This window comes from Bos javanicus, chromosome 10 (genome assembly GCF_032452875.1).
Source record: "Bos javanicus breed banteng chromosome 10, ARS-OSU_banteng_1.0, whole genome shotgun sequence".
NCBI lineage: Eukaryota > Metazoa > Chordata > Mammalia > Artiodactyla > Bovidae > Bos > Bos javanicus.
The window spans coordinates 73,723,375-73,747,164 of NC_083877.1; the positions used below are offsets into that span (position 1 = coordinate 73,723,375).

At 40.9% G+C, this 23,790-nt stretch overlaps 1 protein-coding gene across 1 annotated transcript in view; it reads left to right on the top strand.

Moving 5' to 3' along the window:
• The window catches only part of SYT16 (synaptotagmin 16), a 305,114-nt gene that overhangs the window by 272,824 nt on the left and 8,500 nt on the right, over nt 1–23,790 (top strand). Inside the window, exons 6-7 of the mRNA XM_061429769.1 lie at nt 4,513–4,953; nt 8,463–8,652. Of these exons, the coding sequence (XP_061285753.1) occupies nt 4,513–4,953; nt 8,463–8,652 (631 nt within the window). The remainder of the gene's footprint in view (nt 1–4,512; nt 4,954–8,462; nt 8,653–23,790) is intronic.

The following is a 23,790-nucleotide window of genomic DNA, read 5'->3' on the forward strand; positions in this document are numbered from 1 at the left end:
TACGTGGTTTGTGGCTGGTTAAAAGAAAGCCTTCATATAGAGACCCTCAAAGCTATCTATAGTATACATTTTATTTAAAAAAAAGTCTGCTTCCTACTGGTTTACTGCCAAGAATCAGATCAAATCCCACACACTAACATTCAACATTTAAAAATACAATTCTTTTTGGCTCTCTCACCACATAAACAAAACAGAACTGTTTACCTGCCTATTGACAGTCTGTCCCCTTGATAACCGTACCACTGGGCTTGGAATCACTTTCTCCAGGCAACCTCCCGTTTGCCTGCCTCATGGAGCTTCAATAGAAGACTGGGTGTTGAGGGCACTAAATGTTCTCAGATTCCAAAAATACCCAGACATCTCTGTGTGCTCCATTCAACCTCCTATCTATTTTGAGACAAAAACTGTAATTTGGTGCTCCTACAGTAGAACCTCAGATGCAGTGTGGAGGCAGTTCCTGTAAATGCCTGCTTTTGCAGGCTTAGCTCGCCTTTTAAGAATTGATTTATTTACCTCTTAGCTGTATTAAGAAGCCTCTCTTCCCCTTTGTATCTGGCATCAGGAACACACTGTGGGGTTGTTTACTTTGGGCCACACAGATGACATCAACAGTAACTTGTTAAAACAGAAAAGCTTTCAGTTTGATAGAAACATCTTTAAATCTTCATGGGTTTTGCCAATGTGGCCCAAGTGTTCCCATCTTAAAGGAAAACCCAGGATATGAGAGCCAAAGGGATCATTTATTTTGCCTCAGAAGGAAACCGATTATGCAGTGTGCCTACCTGTTAGGCTGATGGTTTTTGCAAGCATTGCCTTTCTCTGCTGGAAAAGGCCATTGACTTTTTCCTGCAGACCCAAGGCTTGGCAGGGACAATGATGGGAGGGTGGTTGGTGATTTTGAGCGCACAGGGAGGCGGCTGTCCTACTTTTCATCTCTGCTTTCCACTGATTAACTGATTGGCCTTGAGAAGTTAATTAAAATCTGCCAAATGGGGATAAAAATGAAGAGATTTTTACCTTGCAGGAAGGTCAGATGGATTAGCTGTATTAACAGTACCCACCTGAGGAGTGCCTTTAGTTGCCTGGTGATAGGTAGAGTGTGTTGAAATAATTACTTGCTATGAAAATATCAGCCTTCACAAATCTTGGTCTCAGATCAACCCAGGAAGGGACCACAAAGCCCATTTTTCATGAGCCATAGCTTGGATTGTCCTCATCCAGAGTCTGGCTGTTGCCTGGAGCTGTGTCTGATTCAAGATTCTCAGGACAATTATTTCAGACCCTTCCGCAGGACCTCAGCACAAAGCTGCAGATGGAGTGAACGCTTATCTGAATGCAGAGCCTGGTAGATAAGTGGGGAGATGCTCATTAACTAGATATTTTTACCTTGGCATTGACATTGATGACAAAGCTAGGAACTGTGAGCTAATATCAAGAGCAGAGGCTTAAAAGGATGTGAAATTCAAAGTAGTGTGTGTTTCCACCTCCCATCTCCTATCTTATTTCCTCTTCATCTCACACACTTACTATGCATATAAGTAGTTAGAGTGACAGGTTTGTGGGGGAGGAAGGTAGACACCATCGTTTCATATGAGATTTGGGACTTTGAGCATTAATACTGGCAAATCTTGGGTAGTTTTGGCTGAGCATATGATTTTGGGGGCAAAGAATGAGTTATTTAGGCATTCTAAGGCTTTATTCCACTCGCTCCCAAAATGAGGGTATTGAAAACCTATCTTATTAGGTTAATGAAAAGTTAATATGCATATCTAAAAAGATAATGCTTCTTAGTTGGATTTCCCAAAAGTACAGCTTACTTTGTTAGGACATGCAGTCCCAGGAATCAAGAGTGAGGGGCAAGGGAAGTGATACAGGGAAGGGAGAGCCAGTATGAGAGTGTATAATCCAGTTGTCTACCACTAAATGTGACTCCTGACTTGATCTTGTGCAACTATACTATAAGAAACTGTAGAAATTAGTCCTAGGACATCTGTCCAAGGGGAGAAAAATTTACTGCATGGGGCATGAACCCCCCACATACTCTGGACTTTATATTCATGGGTGCCAAGAAGTATTCTGTAAATTTCCAAGCCTTGACATCAACGAATAGGCCTTTAGTGAGAGTTGAGAGTTACCTTGTGTGGGACAGAGGAAAGACTTTGTTGGTTTGTGCCAGACATAAGCTCCTTAGAGACCAGCCTGTAGGGAAGAAGGAACAAGAGGCCAAGAAGGTCTGAAGTGCATAAGAATGGGCTTTGCGTCCATAAAGGGTTTAGTGTGCTACCTGGTGTAAGGAAGGGCTTTAGTGAGTGTTAACTATTATTCCTTATGGTCCAGCAAGCAATGTAGAGATGATCAAGGGTAAGCTAAAATAGATGGAAGTTTTAACAGAATACTGTGACTTGATTTTTGAGTTGGCATAACTCCTTGGAGACTCGCTTCTAATATTATATCTACACTAGTCAGTTGTATTCAAAAGTCTCTATAGCAACCACTTTTATCACTTGAAACTAAGTACCTCTGAATAGAAACACTCACACATGAATGCATGCTCAGAGGAAAAAATGTAAGAAGCCTAAATTTTCCCTTAAACAAGGAGCCCAAGTTTTCTTGGTAGACTAACGTGAGTTTTAAAAGAGAGGGCAATTATTAGACATCTACTAGGTGTCAAGTTCTTTAATTTTCACAGCAACCCTGTAAAGTAGGTATAATCTCCATTTTACTGTTGATTAAAACAGGAAGTGGGAAGGATTAAATAACTGCCCAGTGTCCTAGAGGTAGTATGTGGTAGACTTGGGATTCCTAACAATATCTCGTTCCGGAGAACCATGCACTTTCACCTGAATTCTGTGGGTAAGTTTTGTTGATGAACATGCATTTTTGAGGTCTGTTATTATATTTTTTAAAAATAAAGAGTTCTTTGCTTTTTAAACTTTTAATTTTATATTGGAGTATAGCCAATTAAAAATGTTGTAATAGTTTTAGGTATACAGCCAAGTGACCCAGCCATACATATACAGGTATCTATTCTCCCCCAAACCTCCCTCCCTTTCAGGCTGCTGTATAACATGAGCAGAGTTCCCCATGCTGTACAGCAGGACCCTGATTGTTACCCATTTTAAACAGCAGTGTGTACATATTGATCTAAAAATACAAGAGTTCTTTATCTTAGCACAGCTGATACTCTATTACATAAAGAAGAACTGATTCTTATTTACAGTGAGAATCAGACCAAAATTTAGTCATGAGTAAGAGGCATGCCTTCAGAGGAAAAAATCAAATTATGTTGACATTAGTAATAGTTTGTTCGAGGGTGGTTCATTATTGCAAATGTGATTCAGCTCAGTTTTCTCAGTGAGGTCATTGAATCTGACTGGCTGAGGTGAACTGCTGTCTAAAAGTGATATTTCATAACAAGGGGCCATGATTGGAAATAAGCATCAGTTCAGTGATGAGACTAGATATCTACAGAGGCTTGTCTGAGCTGAGTATTTTCCCACAGCTTCCTAGGTGATGCTAGTGGCAAAGACCTGCCTGCCAGTGTAGGAGACATAAGAGACATGGGTTCAATTCCTGGGTTAGAAAGATCCCCTGGAGAAGGACATGGCAACCCACTCCATTATTGCCTGAAAAATCCCATGGACAGAAGAGCCTGGCAGGCTACAGTCTATAGGGTCATACAGAGTCAAACACGACTGAAGCGATTTGGCACATTAAAACCTCAGAATGACACTCTATCAAGCGGGCACCTTAATGCTCATTTTTCAGCTGAGGTACAGAGAGCATGACGCTTTTGGCCAGGGCCAAAAAGCTATTCAATGTTGAATTTTAATTTCAACCCAGGTGTTCTGTCCCCAAGCCCAGCGTTGTATTTGCTAAATGGCTGCAGGGGATGCCCTCCTAAACCCTTCCTACTCCAAGAGTGACTGGAGACTAGCTGAGACTTCCTTGCGACCTGAGAAATGCAGAATCCCAGACCTGACTCCCGGTCCTACTGAATCAGAATTCCCAGATGATTCAAGTCCACTAGAATGTTTGAGAAACTCTATCCTAAACCTTTTCCACCATGTAGATAGACAATCTATTAAAGGCTCACCTGTCCATGACTCCTGCTAGGATCCTTCTCTGCAGGGGCTCCTGGTTCAGAGAGCACAGGCCCAGGCAGAATCATTTCTCCTGGGAACTTAAGGAAAAGTTAGCTTTTGGCAGTTGCCTAATTAACTAATTTTAGACTTAGTATTTCAATTGGTTTCAATGATAGCACTTTGCAAATTGTAAAAACTTTGTTCATTCATTCCAAAAGCATTCATATGCTTTGAAGGCTCACCATATGTCTGGTGCTGTACCCTCAAGGAACTCCCAGTCCGATGGAGAGACCAGGAAACAGATCTTTTTAATGTATGAGGTTATAAGCTACCAGTGTGAGGTTCTGAAGAAGCATAGAGGGGCACCATCTCTCCAAGATGCATTAGGCATTGTTCCATTTCTAATCTTTCCCTCTGTCCACAACAGGAACAGGACGGAACCAATTTTCAGGTGCCACCTGGGGTCCCAGAGCCCATCTCAAAATGCGGTGACCTGGATGTCATCTTTGAATATAGAGCTGCCAGCCAGAAGCTCACAGTGACCATTGTCAGAGCACAGGGCCTCCCGGATAAGGACCGAAGTGGCGTCAACTCCTGGCAAGTGCACATGGTGCTGCTGCCCACAAAGAAACAGAGGGGCAGGACAAGCATACAGAGAGGGTCCAACCCCATCTTCAAGGAGAAAGTCACCTTCGCCAAGCTGGAGCCCAGAGATGTGGCTGCCTGTGCGGTCCGCTTCCGCCTGTATGCTGCCCGCAAGATGACCCGGGAGAGAATGATGGGTGAGAGGCTCTTCTATCTCAGCCACCTGCACCAAGATGGGGAAATGAAAGTGACTCTTGTTCTGGAGCCAAGAAGTAATATCAGTGTGAGTATGTTAAATGCTGCTGCTAATGACGTGCTATGTTGGAGGATCTGGAATTGTCAGCCCTTAATGTAGTATATTCAGCCTGTGAATTCAGACACCCTTAATTTAATTTCCATTTTGCCCATCTCATCCTTTGCACCATGCTTTGCACTTCATGGTACAATGGGGTTTTTATTTGTGTGTGTGTGTGCCCATAGCCCCTATAACCTGATGGATGTATCCCTATCTGTTTTTGGACATGACAGCAGCAGAGTAAAGGAGGACACAGGGAAACTGCGAGAGATTTCTTGGCCTTCTCACTAGCTGATAAGTGGTTCTACCACCCATCCCCCTGCCCTGACCCCAGTGTACATCTCAGAGATATATGAGATACATCTGATGATGAATCTCAGAGATGGGGCTTTCAAAGTGAGGTTCTTAACAAGTGTGCCTGAGTAGGCTGTAGAGTAGCCCTGAACTCCAGCCACTTCTAAGATCTTCCATTTATAAGACTGGGCTTCTTCCACATGCCCATCTTCTATGTCCCTGGGTTTCAGAATAAGACAGCACAGCTTTTATATCTATAAACAAGTAACTCTCTCTTCCTGTGGGTTATATATATATCATCCAGTGTGAGGCTCTCCTTCTAAAAATCACATAAAAGATCAGGTAGTTACCTTGGGCTGTTGGGCCAATCAGTCATTCATTCCAAAATGTTTATGAGTACCTGCTATATGTCAGGTGCCACATAGGCAGAGCAAGGAACAAAATAGGGAATGCCCTTGCAAGGTGAACAAAACAGGTGGTGCCTTACAACCTGGTGGAGGAGGGCGACAATAGACAGCCAGGGTAGAGGGTGACAGAGGTTGTATTTTCTTTTGAAGGGTCAAAAAATTGTCTTTCAGGTGGTGGTATGACATAGAAAACAAGGAACTGAAGGAGCCAACCTAGGTGCCATGTGGACAGAGTCTCCAGACAGAGGGGCTGGTATATGTAGACACCAGCAGGTGGGAAGGGGCTTGACTTGTCTGAGGAAGAAGAAAGGAGCCAGAGAGTTCAGACTGTGCTGATGGGAGATCCAGCCACTTACATTTTTAATAGATGTCTCAAAGTTCATATCTTTAGACTCAAAATCCTGATTTTTGCCTCACAAAATCTATTTTGGGCTTCCCCGGTTGCTCAGTGGCAAAAAATTCACCTGTCAATGCAGGAGATGTGGGTTTGAACTCTGTGTTGGGAAGATCCCCGGAGGGGGAAATGGCAACCCACCCCAGTATTCTTGCCTGGGAAATCCCAGGGACAGAGGATCCTGGTGGGGTGCAGTCCATAGGGTAGCAAGAGTCAGACGAGTCTTAGCAACTAAACAGCAACAAATCTATTTACCTGCAGTCTTCCCATCTTGGCTAAAGACAATCTCATGCTTTGCATTCAGGTCCAAAATCTTAGAAGTCATTTGTGACTTCTCTCCATCTGAAATCCTACTGGCTTTTTATTAAAAATCCAACCAGAGCCTGACTCTCTGCTGGATTATTGAAATGGCCTCCTCCTATCTCCCAGCTTCCACCTTTGTCCCCTATAAACTATTTCTAGCTTGGGGACCAGAAAGAGACTTTAAGACATAAACTAGATCACATCTTTATTGTTGTGGTTCAGTCACTAAGTCATGGCTGACTCTCTGAGACCTCATGAACTGCAGCACATCAGGCTTCCCTCTCTTGTCTCTGTTCAAATCCCTCTTTTTTCCCTAAGCTCAGAGTAGAGTGTGTCTTAAATCCTGGGGAACAGAAGTCATGGGACTTCAGAGGAGTCCTGCATCATAAAGCATGGAGACAGGGATGCTCCCACCCCTGTAACTCTGTGTCGGACCCTGTGCTTTGTGCTGGGGGCACAGAGCTGAGTAGGGGAAATGAGCTGTGTGAAAGAACCTTGAAGTAAAAATCCTCCCATTTACCTGTTACTTGTTGAGCGTGATTATCAGCTAAGCACTGGACAATGCACTGTGACAGACTGAGGGGTTTATAATATAAGGCTGAGGATTTGAGGGGAGAGGCAAGCTGTGCAGTGACAGGTGTCACAGTGGACACTTCTGCACAAGCCCAGGGGATGGGGTGGCCCTCACCCCAAACTAAGCAAGTATCTCCTTGTGGGATTATCATCATCCAGACAGCAGGGACTATAAGGCATCTCTTAAAACTGCCTTGCCCTGTAGTTTATAAATTGTGTGTGCTAAATTGCTTCAGTAGTGTCCGACTCTTTGCAACCCTTTGGATCGTAGCCCAACAGGCTCCTCTGTTGTGGCAAGAATACTGGAGTGGGTTGTTATTTCCTTCTCCAAGTTTATAAATTATGTTCTATGAAAACCTCTGTGGGCTCTATAGGGATCCTGTGGCTTTTAAATAGGGTAGTTTCCTAAGATGTTAAGAAATATTTGATTTCTTTCAGTGCATTTATTTATCGAGGTTCCTGATGAGAAATTTTAGGAAACAATTTCAGATTTTGAGAAGAAAGATTTGAGCAGAGTCCAATGCACATGTTTCTTTTTCTAAAATTTATTTTTAATTGGAGGATAGTTGCTTTACAATGTCCTGTTGGTTTCCACCATACATCAACATGAATCCCTCCCTCTTGGACCTCCCTCCCATCACCCACCCTATTCCGCCCCTCTAGCTTGTCACAGTCTGATGCACATGTTTCTGATGGAGGAGGTGGTGGCTCTAGGAGGCTGGCTTGCTGGCCCGCAGAGCCCATTCCCACTGCTGCTTCTTGGGTGAGAGTCAGTGTCCTGATCTTTGCTCTCCTCCTCCCGGCATGTCTGGTGCACAGGGGCAGATGCTTTGGAGAAGCAATACACGAATATATGACAGAAAGTGTGGGCTCCGCTGGTGCCTAAGGTTTCTAAGACACACAGTCCTTGTGTCAACTTGCTTACTAAGCAGTTGTAAAAGTGCTCCTGTTCAATAGAATTCATTTCCATAGGAAGAAAAAAAAATGTAGCATCTGCTGTATTCCTGACAACCTTAAAAAGCAGAACTGGGGGCCAAATGTTCTATGGGGTGGTAGGTAGCCAGCGGTCATTTCTTTTCTGGTGAAGGCAAAATGCCTCCTATATTGCTGCATTCCTCAAGAAGCTGCAGAAAACAGAAGCTGAACTCATGCCTGGGGTGGATGTGAAGCATTTAAGCACAAATTGCACAGGAGGGAATTTGGGTCTATAGTAAATGTCTTCTTAGCTCTCCATGTATCTTTCTGGGTTTGATTTACACTAGTAATAACATCTTTGTCCATTTTGTCTTTGGAGAGGAGAGGGTGAATGGAGACAGCGCTTGAAACAGATATGTCAGCTAATAATGCAGGGAATCCCATCCAGGACTGCGCTCCCCAGGCCCTATTATCATTCACACCAAGTGCGCCCTTAGTAATCTTTGGCAGCAGTGGAGGTTGGGGCCACAATTTCGCCACACATACCGGCTTTCTGTATGGGAGAGGCGCGCAGCCGGGCCAATGGATGCTTTGTTGTTCTTCCCCTCCAGAGTGGAGAGTCTCCGCTCAGCCCATCTGCAGTGTCTCACAGTGATAGTGGTTCATCCACGCAGTCGCTGTCGCATGGAGGGGCGCCAGAACTGTTGGTGGGGCTGTCATACAATGCCACAACGGGGCGATTATCCGTGGAGATGATCAAAGGCAGCCATTTCCGAAACCTCGCTGTGAACAGAGCACCTGGTAAGTTCACGCCTACACCCCCAGCTCTGGTCCTCCCAGAGGCAGGCAAAAGGTTGTGTCTGCTTTCATCTCATTTCTGTAACTTGTGAATAAAAATGATCTTGGTGTGATTTAGACAATTTTTACCAAATGATACCTCTGGATTTTTCAAATACTTTTCTATTTAATTAAATTGAAGGCTTCTCTGATACCTGGATGAATCTTGATACAAAACAGGCTGGCCTCTGTGAGTGTATTAAAGGGAAAAGAATGATGTCTTTTCAGCAGCATAACATGTATGAACAATTAAAATCTGCTAATAGTCCCAGGCCTTCAAATACTTTAAAGAGGCAGGGTTCAGTCTTTGGAGCCAGGCAGACTTGGGATCTAACTCCAGCTCTGCTCATTTACTTGGTAGCTTTGCTCTGATCCTATACATTTTACCTCTCTTTCTGAACCTCAGCAAACTCATCTGGAACAAAGGAATAGTAAGAATACCTTCCTCATGTGTTGTTTTGGGGCTTAAATAAAATGATTTATGTAGAACATTTAGCATAGTGCCTGACACATAGTGAGCATGCAAGAAATGTGAGTGGTTATGTTGTTGATGGCAGAGGAGGTGGAGTAAGAAGACATGGGCAATCCAGGCCTGACTCACTAGGGAACCTTCTGAGATTACCCCCTGGAAAGAGCAACTCAAAACATACCCCATAGTGGCTGTCCAGGGCTCAGGAAGCCAGAATAAAAGTGTTGCTGCTGCCAACCGCCCGAACTGCCTCTCAGTACCCAAGAAACTAGCAACTGAACCTTGGAATAATGCTGCTGAAAAATCAGCTCACATTTAATGATCTTGCTCGTTAGCAGAAACAGCTTAATAAAGGGTGGGAAGATGGTTTCTGCCTCACTACTGTCTGCTGGATCTCACGCAATCACATCTAATTAGAGGAATCTAATTTATATCTAGAATTCTAGCTGCAAGAGAGTCTGGGAAATGCTGAGTCAGGGAAATGTTGAAATTCCAGCCTTTTGAGTCCAAGAAGGTAAAATAGATGGGGGTAGGGTAGAGTGTGAGTGAGCCTGTTCTCCACAGACTGCATGAGCCAATGGACTCTGGCCTCACCTGTCAGCACTAGGTGAAGAGCCAGCCAAGCTGGTGGAAAAGGTCAGCTCCTACAATCAAATCTGGACTCTCACTCCTTTTAGTCTCTAACTGTGCCACCACCCATAATGTCTCTGTTCAGTAGTATCTTGTTAGTCAGTCTGTATTAAAGCCATTAGAGCAAGTTAGTAAGGAAAGCGCAACAGTCTGGGTAACAAAAGAAACCAGGGGCATAAACCATATTCTGTATCAAGGCTCAGAATCATGTAAGAGCTATTTAAAATCCATAGTACATATTGATTATTAATTGCATGGATAGACTCTCCTTTCTAGATATAGCTTTTAAAAAATAGCTCTGGATTTACTAAAGATCTAGATTTACTGCTTTCCCTGTAGAACTGTTGCTGGTCTCTTTTCCTGGAGAAGGAAATGGCAATCCACTCCAGTACTCTTACTGGGAAAATTCCATGGACTGAGAAGCCTGGTAGGCTACAGTCCATGGGGTCGCAAAGAGTCGGACACAACTGAGTGACTTCACTTCACTTTCCTGTCTTCTGAGATTTGGTGAGATCTGAACAATTTGGGGGGAAGAAGATGGTGCAGCTGCAGAGAATGATGGGGGAGATGGACCACACAATCATTGGGAGGCTTTAATTTGCATGTTGAGAGGTTCCAGGCAATACAGGAGAGAAGGACAGTGTTGTGGCTAAGAAAGTATCAACTGGAGGATGCCAAACTAAGGTTTTTGCCACTTGCTAGCTGTGAGTTACTGAATTTTTTTGACTCTGTTTTCTTATTTGTAAAATGGGATCATAATAATATATACTTTTCAGGTAGGGATATTACATGTAAAACTGTGCTTTGAGAATGGTGCTGAGGTATGTTTCCACATTTCTTTATAAACGAAAATATACCAAAAAGGAAACTATTATAACAAATATTTAAAACTGAGTAGGAAAACAAGGCAAGTCCTCATTTTGAAATTGATTTCCTTCCAGAAGTTTAAGTCATATTGGCATTTACTACATGGTTTTACATAGAATAGTGATGCAGTGTAACTGAAAATGTAACTGACGTGCTGTATCTTTGCGACCAAAGTAATAGAAGACAATGTTGCTGTGATGCTAGTAATTAAAACAGAAACCCAATAGTGAAGACAAAAGTTTTTTGTTTACATGAAATGCTGGTACTTAAGGAAAAGCCAGTTTAATTAGGAGGGACTGAGAAAGTAGAAGGTTCTTTTGTGGAGATTCTAAAAGGGACCTCTTGGTACTTTCAAGGGCTTGAGATGTTGATGATGTTGGTCTTTCATTATGTCTCACTTCTTTATGCCACTAGCAGGACTTTGGCAGTCATCAGACAAGCTTAGGGTACAGTTCGAGTTCCCATATGGAAGAGAAAAAGAGAGAAAAGGATGAGGGAACAAGAGTTTTATGAGGTAACTGAGCAGCACTGGAAGAAAGAGAGGGAGAAGAGGACAGGATGCAAGCTGGGAAATGAATGGGCCTGGAGTGGGGAATGGGGACACTGCCAATTGCACTCATCTCCATGGTGAAAGTGGACAGAGGGCAGGGGGTGTTCCAGGACCCTGCGTCAGAGTCTACCCCGAGGGAGCTGCCTGCCGGGAGGGACGCATGGGTAGAAACGTGTGTGAAGGTCACAAATCCTGTGCTTGAGACCCTCAGCTCAGTGGCAGTGACCTCCTCTGTAGAAAGGGGTCATCAATCCTGCCTTGCAGGGTGGCATTGATAATGTAAAGAATGGTTCTTAAGGAAGTCCAAAGAAAAAGAAGTTGATCCTGATGACTAGGAACTTCTATAGAATGCTGAAGGTGCTAAATCTTGATGGAAAGAGACAAAGGCTAGGATTTTGAAGTGAGGATCTTTTGTATCAAAGTATTTTGTCAGCCAAAAGATAACTGAATTTGCCAACTTGATCCAGCTAGATGACTGTTCTGATATTTTAAACTTTTCTTTCTAAGCAAGATAGAGGAGAGGTGGACTAATAATAGATGCAGTTACCTTTCTCTTTTCGGGCCTTAGAAGAAATGAGCCACCAGATGTATGCTCCTCTCCCCAGATCCCTGGGGGAGAAAGCTCAGTGAGAGGCAGGTTTAGCTCTAGTGGGAAGGAGCTGGTGGGAGCATCCCTAAAGATGAGTGTTTACCACACCTCCCCACCCCAGAATGGTTAAAATTAAAAAGACTGATTCCCCCAAATGTTGGTGAGGATGTGGCAAATACATTCTTGGTGGGAGTGTAAAATGGAATAACAGCCTTGGGAGAAAGCCTGGCGGTATCTCATACAGCTGAACATGCACTGAAAATCCAGCAGTTCTATTCTTGGGCATTCATCCATAAGTTAAAAAAAGAGACTTTCATTAGAAGGTTTATAGCAGCTTTATTATAGTGTACAAAAATGGCAAAGAGCCCTTATGTCCTCATAATTGAATAAATAGATTAAGATATGTTTCTATAGTAGAATACTATTCAGCAATAAAAATGAATGAAATTGACAGAGGCATTCAACAACATGGAGGAATTTCAAGAACATACCAAGTACCTACTGGATGATTCCATTTATATGAAATTCTAAAACAGGCAAAATTTGTTTAAACATATAGTGAAAAAAAAGCAGAGGAGTGGTTGCTTCAGGATTGGTATTGGTATCAAGATGACTGGGCATGGACATGAGGGAGTATTCTGGGGTGATGGACATATTCCATATTTTGATAGGGATGTGGGTTAAATGGATGTTTGCATTTGTTAAAACTTACTGAATGGTGTTAGGCTTTGTGCACTTCACTGCATGTAAATTTCATCTTATAATATGAAAGAACCATAAATTATTGAACTCTAGTTAATGAAACATGCTGAAATGTTTAGGGGTAAAGAACAATGATGGCTACAGGTATGACAGATTGATAGATGTATAGATATACGAGAAAGCAAAGTCTGTTATCTCAGGTTACTATAGCAAAAATACCATAGGTTGGGTGGCTTAGGCCAGGGTGTACCCAACCTCTGGGATCTAATGCCTGATATCTGAGGTGGAGCTGATGTAACATTACTAGAAATAAGGTGCACAATAAATATAATATGCATGAATCATCCTGAAACCATCCCCCCACCAATGCATGGAAAAATTGTCTTCCACAAAACTGGTCCCTGATGCCAAAATAGTTGGGGACTGCTGGCTTAGACAACAGAAAATTTTTTTCTTGCAGTTCTGGAGGCTGGGAAATCCAAGATCAATTTGGATTTGATCAACTAATTTGGTTCCTGATAAGAACCCTCTTCTTGGTCTTCAGGCAGATTTCTTCCTGTATCTTCACATGATGGAGAGAGAGTACCTCTATCTCATGGCTGTCCTTCTAAGGGCACTGATCCCATTCATGAGGGCTCCACCCTCATGACCTGGTTACCTCCCAAAGATCCCGCATTCAAATACTGTCATATTGGGGATGAGGGCTTCGACAGATGAATTTTGGTAGGACACATCAGGCCATAGCATAGGTGGAACAAAATATGACAATTGAAGAATCTAGGTGATGAATATATGGGTATCCACTGTATAATTATTTCAAATTTTCAGCATACTTGAAAAATTGTTATAAAATAGTAGGCATAAAAATCTGGTCTGGTCTGGAATAGTTCAGTTGGGCTAGGTAGATAAAAATAAAACATGAATGTAGCAATTGATAGGGAATACTGTGATGGGCATTACATTGTTTTTTAAATTATGTTGAAATCTCAAGGTCCACCCTTGACTCAATCTTGGACAAAATAGACAGGATATCAATCAAATAACCTGACGGCATCTTCTATAGCATCCTTCATAAACCACATCCATCCCAAGACAAAGTATATGATTGGGCATTTCTTTCTTTCTAACTTTAACCTTTTCTCTATTCATCAGATAGATAGATTTTTATATCTACATCCCTCTTCCTGCCATCTTCCCTCCCTCCCTCCCTTCTTTTCTCTTTCCCTTTTTCCTTTCTCCCGCCCTTCTTTCTTTCCTTCCTTCCATTTTGGTGAAAATGCCCATATTACAAAAATTTAAATATGTTTACATATATTTTTCAAATCATAGGTGGACCAGGGAAGGTAACATAGGCTATTTGAAAATTACTGAAACTATTCCATAGAACCTATTCAGAAACAATCTGTAAACAAGTTAACAAAATGAACTAATCTTAGCTCAAGGCAGGTAACAATGTGTCAAGAACCATTCCAGGAACTTTCAAGGTAAAATCTTAGTACAAGAGATCATGATTGTTGTCATATTTGCTATTAAGATAGCACAGGCTAGTCTACAAACATGATGACAAGGAATAGTCTCCACATGGCAGATGATCTAGGTGAAAATCCCTCTTTCAGTGTCTGCTAGACATTTGAAATCCTTGTACAGAAGCTTTTGAAGAAGTCCCCATTGAGAATTAGAAGCATTTGATTATCTTTTGAATTTGGCTTTGTGGGAAAACAATTCACTAACAACTAACTAGCAACTCTGTTCTGTTCTTTTCCTGTTTCTTTTCCTACCTATACAAGTCTGCATTTTAAAAAGTTAGCTATTCTGTTGGCAGGTTCTGTTTCTCCAACCTTCTCCAGTGCATTACTGCGTTGTGTTTATATACACACATATAATGGTCCCAGTCAAAAATTACCATTAAGATGTCCCCTCTAGTTAAAAACAACACGTTCCCCAGCCTCTCAGTGTGTGCATGATTAGCCATATGTGATAATTACATCCCCAATGATAATACTTACAGCAGCAGCATATTAACCTTGTTAGGCATTCACAATAGCAGAGACTAGAGGAAGGAAAAACAAAAAAAGCAAATCAAGCAGGCTTGTGTTTAGTGTGAAGAACAAATGGGAAGTGGGGGGTAACCTCTATGGATGAAACACAGGGGAAAAAGGACTGCACAGAAATGAATATAGGATATACCACCTTCTTTTAAAATCTTGGTCCAGTTTTCAGTTAGGTATAGTAAATACTTATTAATAGCCATTATGTGTTCAAAATTACGGCCAATGCATATGAAGATTTATGTGCAGCCATAACTTATTGGCTGCGTATGTGATATTCCTTTACTTATATCACCTCATTTAATTCTCACAACAATGTCAAAGTTAGAAAATCTGAAAGGCAACAGGAGAGAAAATACAGTTATCACAGTATGTGAGTTATATCTCAATAAAACTGATTTTTAAAAAACCACTCGGCTTTCTTCCGAAGAATGACAGACTGAAGACAGCCTTGTTAACAGCAACCACAGAAGCCTGAAGACAAGGGGAGAGTATTGTCACAGGCTGGCGAGAAAAACACTCTCCACTTATTATGCTTTTCAAGTGACAGAAGAATAAAGATCTTTCTTTCTTTTACAAAGCTTGAAAGGGTTTATCACTGGAAGAACTACTAACTGGTGTGATTTCAGGGAGAAAGAAATTGAACCTGAAAGGAGTGAAGTGCAAGAAAGGGAATGAACAACAGGAACAAAAAGATCAACATGTAGGTAAATGTGAGCATGTGCAGACTGCGTAAAGCAGAAACAGCAAAAGTGGGAAACGTGCCTGATATTGGGACTACAGCAATAATGTGGAACTGAAATTCCTAGCAGGAATAGTACGAAAGATGTGAAGGGGAGACCGAAATCAAAGAATTCTAAGGCACTTATGCTACTTAGAAAGAGGGTGAAAGCGAAAGTCACTCAGTCATGTCTGACACTTTGTGACCCCATGGACTATAAAGTCCATGGCATTCTCCAGGCCAGAATACTGGAGTGGGTAGCCATTCCCTTCTCCAGGGGAGCTTCCCAGCCCAGGGATCGAACCCAGGTCTCCTGCATTGCAGGCGGATTCTTTACCAGCTGAGCCACAGAAAAAAGGTAGAGGTATTGATTCATTTTGGACATTAAATCAAGGGTGCATGTTAAAATTATAATCCAACTTTTAACCCAGTGGAGAGACTAAATTAGAATAAAGAAAATTCAATTAATCCCATACAAAGCAGAGATATTTAAAAGCCTAGAAAATGCAGACTAGATGGTATAAACAAAATCAATAAAAATAAATCAAAATATATTGGTGATAATAATAAATGTCAAGGGACTAAAACTACTTTGAAAATGATAGATATAGCATTAGGTTAATATTTCTCTTCCTCCCAATCTCTCCCTCTCTCTCTCTCCTCACATCCTCTCACTTCTACTACATCTTATATTGGGTGTCCACCTAGCCTCATAATGTTTAAGAAAAAGAAACACTAATTACCAATAAATTGGGCTTAGTTCTGGAATGCAAGAATGACTTAACATTAGGGAAATCTAATGTATTTAATAGCTCACTATACCAACTGATTTATGGGAAAACTTGATCATGTCAATAGTTACAAAAGAAGCTCTTGATGAAATACACTATGCTTTATTGGCAAAAATAATTCATAGCAGATGAATAATAGAAGATGTATCAGTATAGGCAAAGTTATGATGCAATAACAAATGCTGCAGAGTTCATGGCTTAATACAGCAAAGGTTTATTTCTCCCTTTCATCACAATCCAAAGTAAGGCAGGCAATTCTCCTGTAAGCTGTAAGTAAGGGATACAGATTCTTTCTATTTAATGAGGTGATAATATATTCAAAATGTGACCAGCCTTGTTGTCATGAAAGGGGAAGAGACAGGGGGAATGACTGACTTCAGCTGTGATTGAAGGTAATGTATTACTTCTAATATTCTATATTCAGAAGCCAGTCACATGGCTCAGTTACCTCAAATCTGGTGTGAAGCCTTCATCCTTAATTTGATACTTAACCCGTCATTATCATATTATTCACTCAAGAAGGTTTATTGAGCCTTTGTTGCTTGAAGCCTTTAAAAATTTATCTCTCCCACCTCCCTCCCCAATACAATATTGTAATTAGCCTCTAATTAAAATAAATAAATTAAAAAAAAAAATCTCAGAGTCTCTGCCCCACCCCACCCCCCATCCCCCCCAAAAAATGATCTCTTACTGTTTGGAGATCTGGAAGCAAGGGACTTTTCCAATCACAGAAATGTCTGAATTTCAGGATTCTCTTTCTCTTTCCCTGCACCTTCATCTTTCCCAAGGTTACTTTTCACCTCTCCCCAGCCTCTAGATGAAGCCAGTAGTAGTGAATACCCACTTCTAACATTCTGTTTTTCAATTTTTTCCCTTATAACTACAAATATTAAGCATATTTGCTTCCTTCCAAGTGATAGCAGATGACAGTTTACCATCACTTAATGTGAATGATGGATCTCCACTATCCTAGTCTCTGATAGGAGTTTCTCCATTCCCTGGCACCCAACTTCTAGGCCAGTGGTCTTGTATTTTTATTTTAGTTGCATTCCAGTTCAGGTTACTGATTACTTTGTCACACTTTTGTCAGGAAAATACAAAATAATCTAGCTGTATTTTGAATCAGAAGTTGTTTCTTATAGGCTTCAAGCATGGGAAGTCTGGTCAGTAAAGGTCAGGAAGGCTCTCTCCAGGAAATCCAGAAGTACAGGCATCACAGGAAAGGTACGGGTACAGTCTGAGCTGTGCACGTGAAAGGACTGGTTCTCATAAGGATCTTTGAATGCCATGGGTGAACACCCTGCTTTGCCATTTGCTTGCTAATTCCTGTCCACATGCCTGCAACTGGTTTGTGGCCTGAAAGGATTGTGGCTCCCCTTTCCTTTTGCTTTCCATTCTCATACAGTTCACTTTCACTAGTGAAATCTAACTGGGATCCTACTGGCAAGAGATTCAGGGGAATGTAATTTTAAGTTTGGTAAAGAAAAGAGCTTAGAAAGGCAGAAATGGTATTAAATGTCAACAACTAGCATGTGGTAGAGAAGTGTTAGTCGCTGTCATGTCCAACTCTTTGCAACCCCATGGACTGTATGTCCATGTAATTCTCCAGGCAAGAATACTGGTGTGGGTAGCCATTCCCTTCTCCAGGGAATCTTCCCAACCCAAGGATCAAACCCAGGTCTCTTGCATTGGAGGCAGATTCTTTACCATCTGAGACACCAGGGAATAAGGAAGGGAACATACTTAATCCTGGTGGTGAGCATTTTAAGAAAATAGACACTAGCTATCATTCTTAATATTGAAATCCATCAAGAAAGAAATAAGGATTCCCATTAGAATCACTCACACTCAGCATTAAACTGGAAACTCAAGGCAGTTTAGTAGAATAAGAAAAAGAAATAAAAATTTAAAGCTAGAGAAGAGGAAACAAAACTGCCATTCTTTATAGAAAATATGATTGCATTAAAAATGCAAGAAAACCTATAAATTTGAACTAATAACATATTTTAATACAAACTTGTTTTCTAATACATCAAGGACAGATAGAAAGTAGAGTTTTAACACATTAATATATACAAAAGTAACAGTAGCTATGGTACCAAAAGATAGCATTAATAAAAGATGAGTAAGAAAATTATTTAAAAATCGCAGCACTTTTTGAAATACACAAAATAAAACTAAATAGATAGATGAACATGTTTATTGGTTAGAATAATCTATATTGTGAAAATAATAGCTTTCCTCGAATTTATATATCTGGTGCAATCCCAGTCAAAATCCCTACAGATTTTTTTTTTGAAAGGACTTGACTAACTGATTCTCAAATTCATATGCAAGAGCCAGTTAAAGAAAGAGATTGGAATAACTAAATTTTTAAAAAGATGATATAAGGATTCTTCCTAACAGATATCAAGACATATTCTAAAAGGACGATAATAAATATCAAGTTAAGGGAAGGACACCAAAGCTAGATGCTTGGTATCTGAACAACATTATATTACAAGTCAACTGGGAGATAATGGGCTATTTAATGTATAATGCTTCTGATTTGGGAAAATAATTAGATCCCTACCTCATGCCACATATAAAAATCAATCTTAGGTGGATTAAAGATCAGATTGAAAAATAAATTCTTAAGACTCATAGAAGGAATGTGGAAGACCATTGAGTTTGGATAGGATTTCTTAAATAATTTTTTAATGTGCCGACTGAAAAGGAAAACATTGATAAATCTGACCGACTCCACAGAATGTAAAGCATTTAAACTGCAAAAGTTACTATACACAAAGCAAAAGGATAAATCACAGGCATGGAGAAGGTATTAACAATAAAAGTAACAAGATTTTGTCTCTGGAATTTATAAAGAATCAATAATCCACTCATAGGGATGTATTACAGAAATTCTTAAGTGTTGGTATGATATAAAATACCAAAGTGTTCACTGAAATCTTTTCAATTCTTTGTTATTAAAAACAAATGTCCATTAATTAAAATAATGAATAAGCTACTTGTGGTTTATTAATATACTAGAACACTGCTGCTGCTGCTGCTAAGTCGCTTCAGTTGTGTCCAAATCTGTGCGACCCCACAGACGGCAGCCCACCAGGCTCCCCCGTCCCTGGGATTCTTCAGGCAAGAACACCGGAATGGGTTGCCATTTCCTTCTCCAGTGCATGAAAGTGGAAAGTGAAAGTGAAGTCGCTCAGTCGTGTCCCACTCTTAGCGACCCCATGGACTGTAGCCTAACAGGCTCCTCCGTCCATGGATTTTCCAGGCAAGAGTACTGGAGTGGGGTGCCACTGCCTTCTCCAGAAAGGTCAATAGTAAATATGAAAAATGCTAAATATCAAATGGGGCTTCCCAGGTGGTGCTAGTGGTAAAGACCCCACCTGCCAATGCAGGAGAAGTAAGAGATGCAGATTCAATTCCTGGGTCAGGAAGATCCCCCAGAGGAGGGCATGGCAACCCACTCCAGTATTCTTGCCTGGAGAATCCCATGGACCGAGGAGCCTGGCAGGCCATAGTCCACAGGGTCGCAAAGAGTTGGACATGACTAAAAGCGACTAAGCATGCATCCATGATTGGTACTTAAGTATGGGTAGTATTAATATTATTCTCTCTTATGTATATTGAAGATGTTTAATAATTATGAATACATTAGAAGCTAAGGAGAAGTTAAATGACCAAATTCCTTTCCTTTGCCCAGAGAATCATAGTGCCCCGCCCCCACCCCAAGGCTAAGTCTGTTACAAATGGCAGACCATCATGCTGCTGTGGGGCAGCTGTTCTGTATGACCTATGTAACTAACTTTTGTGGTATTGCATTGTTTCTTTGAAAAGATGACTCCTGAATCCCAAATGACATAGGTTTGTGCCATGATAAATTGGAAATATTTTGCTGTTATAATTTTTTTTGGTTCATGTGGTGTCTTCTTTGTGGAGAAAGTGAGTGACCCATAACACAGTTGATGGGCTGAGTCAGAAGGACAGCATCCAGAACTACCAGGGGATTGTGACCCATTCAGCCTGTTGATGATGGCTTTATGTTGCTAGAGACGCTGAGAGGCATCTGAATCATCAACAGAAGATAAAATACTGCTTGGTGGTGCTCTACAGCAAGTATTACACTATCAATCCCAAAGAATTAAAACAGCTCAGTAAAATTGCGTATTTACTTGACCTTTTCTCTTCCGTTCTGACTGATGCTCACTGAACCCCCAAAGACTCCAACCTTACTCCTCACTATTCCTCACAAGCAGAATTTTCTGGTCATAGCCCTGGATAGCTAAATGTAAGCATACGATTATTGTCAATAATTTTGAGCTGGAACAGTTGGCATGGTATTTCTCTTCTTCTGGTCAGATATCCTCAGACTGGATCGTTTATACTTTTATTATTTCCCCCTCTTGTCATACATGTACAATTCAGCTTCAGTGATGGTGGTTTGGTTGTAAATAGCCTTTTTTTAAAATATAAATTTATTTATTTTAATTGGAGGTTAATTACTTTACAATATTGTATTGGTTTTGCCATACATCAACATGAATCCGCCACAGGTATACACGTGTTCCCCATCCTGAACCCCCCTCCCACCTCCCTCCCCATACCATCCCTCTGGGTCATCCCAGTGCACCAGCCCCAAGCATCCTGTCTCATGCATCGAACTTGGACTGGCAATTCGTTTCATATATGATATTATACATGTTTCAATGCCATTCTCCCAAATCATCCCACCCTCTCCCTCTCCCACAGAGTCCAAAAGACTGTTCTGTACATCTGTGTCTCTTTTGCTGTCTCACATACAGGGTTATCGTTACCATCTTTCTAAATTCCATATATATGCGTTAGTATACTGTATTGGTATTTTTCTTTCTGGCTTATTTTAAATAGCCTTTCTCATAATTAGAAAATAATCTTCTGACCAGGAGAAAGCTGGAAATTGCTCTCTTTGTGAAATGAGCAAGTCTTTGTTTGCAAGATTAATTCAATTCCCACTGCCATAACTGGCAGCAGAATTGCCAGATCAGTTTGGTGACTGGATTGAACTTTTCCTCCAGGAACTGTGTAGCTGTACAGCTGCAGAAACACAAGTTCACTCCCTTATTGTCAGTTTGCTGACAGCTTTTTCCAGAGAGCAGTTTGAAGAGTGGAGAGCCCTTTTTCTGAGACAGAAAAGTGTTTTCACACCTGAAGTGCAATTTCACACCTTGTGTTTCTCAGCAGATAAGTGCATAAAATAACACATCAAACCAGAATAGAAAAAGATCAACATAGAAAGAAAACTGCAGGTTGTAATTTGTTTCCTGTCTTACAATGCCTTTGTAGAGAACAATAAATTACAGGGATCTGGGTTTACACTTTAAAAAGTTTGACTGGTTGTTAGGTGGGGAAGTGAGCAGTAAACACTAATTGGCATTTAGCCCACATTGAACACAATGTACAAAATGATAAAATTTGGGAAACACCAAAATGTTGATTTTTTTTAAAGGACAAAACACATATAAATTAGTGGCAAAAGCTGTAGTTAAGAGAAAGTCAAGATATTGATACATTACATGATTTTAGTAAAAATAGAATTGTCTTAAGATATAATTTTTTATAATTATCCATTCAGGAATTTTAGCAAAAGTAGTAGATTATGTTAGTACTTACTTTCTATAAATGACTAAACCTATGATGCTAGTAACCATCTGCTGGCATTCTAGTGCAGGGGTTATAAAATGAGGGATTTAGCTCCATTTTGCAAATTTGAAAACTTAAGTCCAAAAGAAAACAGAAAGTTGAGCCTCCTGGATGGTCACAAACATTCATTATAAAATATTTAATATTTATTGAGTGTCTATCACATGTTAGGCATTATACCAGGCATGGGGTACAATGGTTAACAGGGAAGTCTCCCTTTCTCCCATCTGGGAACTGACAGTTTTACAGCAAGTTAACAGGCGATAGAAATACTGGGTAATGAGTGCTGAGAGAGGTAAAATTATATTTTGATGGAGCCTGCAGATGGTCAGCATGGGGGAAAGTGGTCATCCAAGATTCTCAGATAAAGTGACATCTAAATCAAACTAATGAACGACAGTGGATGAGGTGGTTGGATGGCATTACTGACTCAATGGACATGAGTTTGAGTAAACTCCTGGAGTTGGTGATGGACAGGGAGGCCTGGCATGCTACAGTCCATGGGGTCGCAAACAGTTGGACATGACTGAGTGACTGAACTGAACTGAAAGGTGGGTATCATTTGGGATGTGAGGGCATGTATAACTTACGTAGAGGTGAAAGAGAAAGAGAAGCAGGATGGGTTGGGGGGATGAAGATAGTTCAGTGGAGTGGGGATGTAGCGTATAAAGGCAAATGAGATGCACAATGAAACTGGAAGATAAAAGGGTCAGGGTGTGTAGTCTATGCTGAGAAATTTAGTTTTTTATCCTGAGACTAGAGGGATGTATTGAAGGTTTAGTCTTTGTTTATTAGTGAGAGTGATACAACCAGATCTGTACTTTATAAAGACCCCTCTGACTATTGTTGTTGTCCAGTTGCTCAGTTGTGTCCAACTCTGCGACCCCATGGACTGCAGCACGCCAGGCTTCCCTGTCTTTTGCCATCTTCTGGAGCTTACTCAAACTCATATCCACTGAGTCTGTGATGCCAAATCCAACCGTCTCGTCCTCTGTTGTCCCCTTTTCCTTCTGCCTTCAGTCTTTCCCAGCCAGCATCAGGGTCTTTTCTAATGAGTCAGCTCTTTGCATCAGGTGGCCAAAGTACTGGAGCTTCAGCTTCAGCATCAGTCCTTCCAATGAATATTCAGGACTTTATGGTCCAACTCTCACATTCATACATGACTACTTGAAAATCCATAGCTTTGACTATACAGACCTTTGACTATGGGATTTGTCAATCCAGTGACTGGACATCAGCAAAGAAACATGCAGTAATGCAAGTGGGAGAGGTTGGTGACCTGAGCCGACAGTATACATCAAGAGTTCAACAGCGTTGGGAGGGAAGAGAGTGGGTGGATTTGGGAGCTATTGTGGAGGCAGAATCAACAGAACTTAGTGATTGATCAGCTGGACTAGGGGTAAGGAAGCCAGTCTTGTCAAAAATGCGTAAAGTTAAAAAAGAAAATAAAATTTAAAAAAAGAAAAAAATTAAATTAAATTAAAACTTAAAAAAAAAATGCAGTCCTGAGTTCTGATTTGGGACTTGAGCAGATGATGCTACATTCACAGAGTTGGGGGACACTAAAGCAGCTAGTTTTTAAAAGGGAGACATGGTATTTGTGAGATGGGATTTTACAAGAAATAATGTGGTATTCCATTGGATTTTGAGCTTGGAAGGGAAGTCTAGGCCACAGATACAGATCAGGTAGGTATATGAGATGGTCCAAAGAATATGTAGAGAATGAGAAAAGAAGAGAATTTTTAGGCATAAATAGTACTTGGACAATGAAAAGAAAAACACATAGAGCAAAATGTATATATATTGTTACATAAATAAAATATGGATGAAGAATGTGCGTGTCCACAAATACCACTGCACACATGCCTTTGCACGTACACACCCCTGCACATGTGTTCCTTCCGATGAGCATCAGCATGGTACCCCATGGTGGGCCACATGCAACATTAAGCATTAAAGGTAATCATCCCTTTCCTGAAGAGTTTGTGTAAGGTGTGTGTTGTGTGTGTGATAGTCACTCAGTCATGTCTCTTTGCGACCCCATAGACTGTAG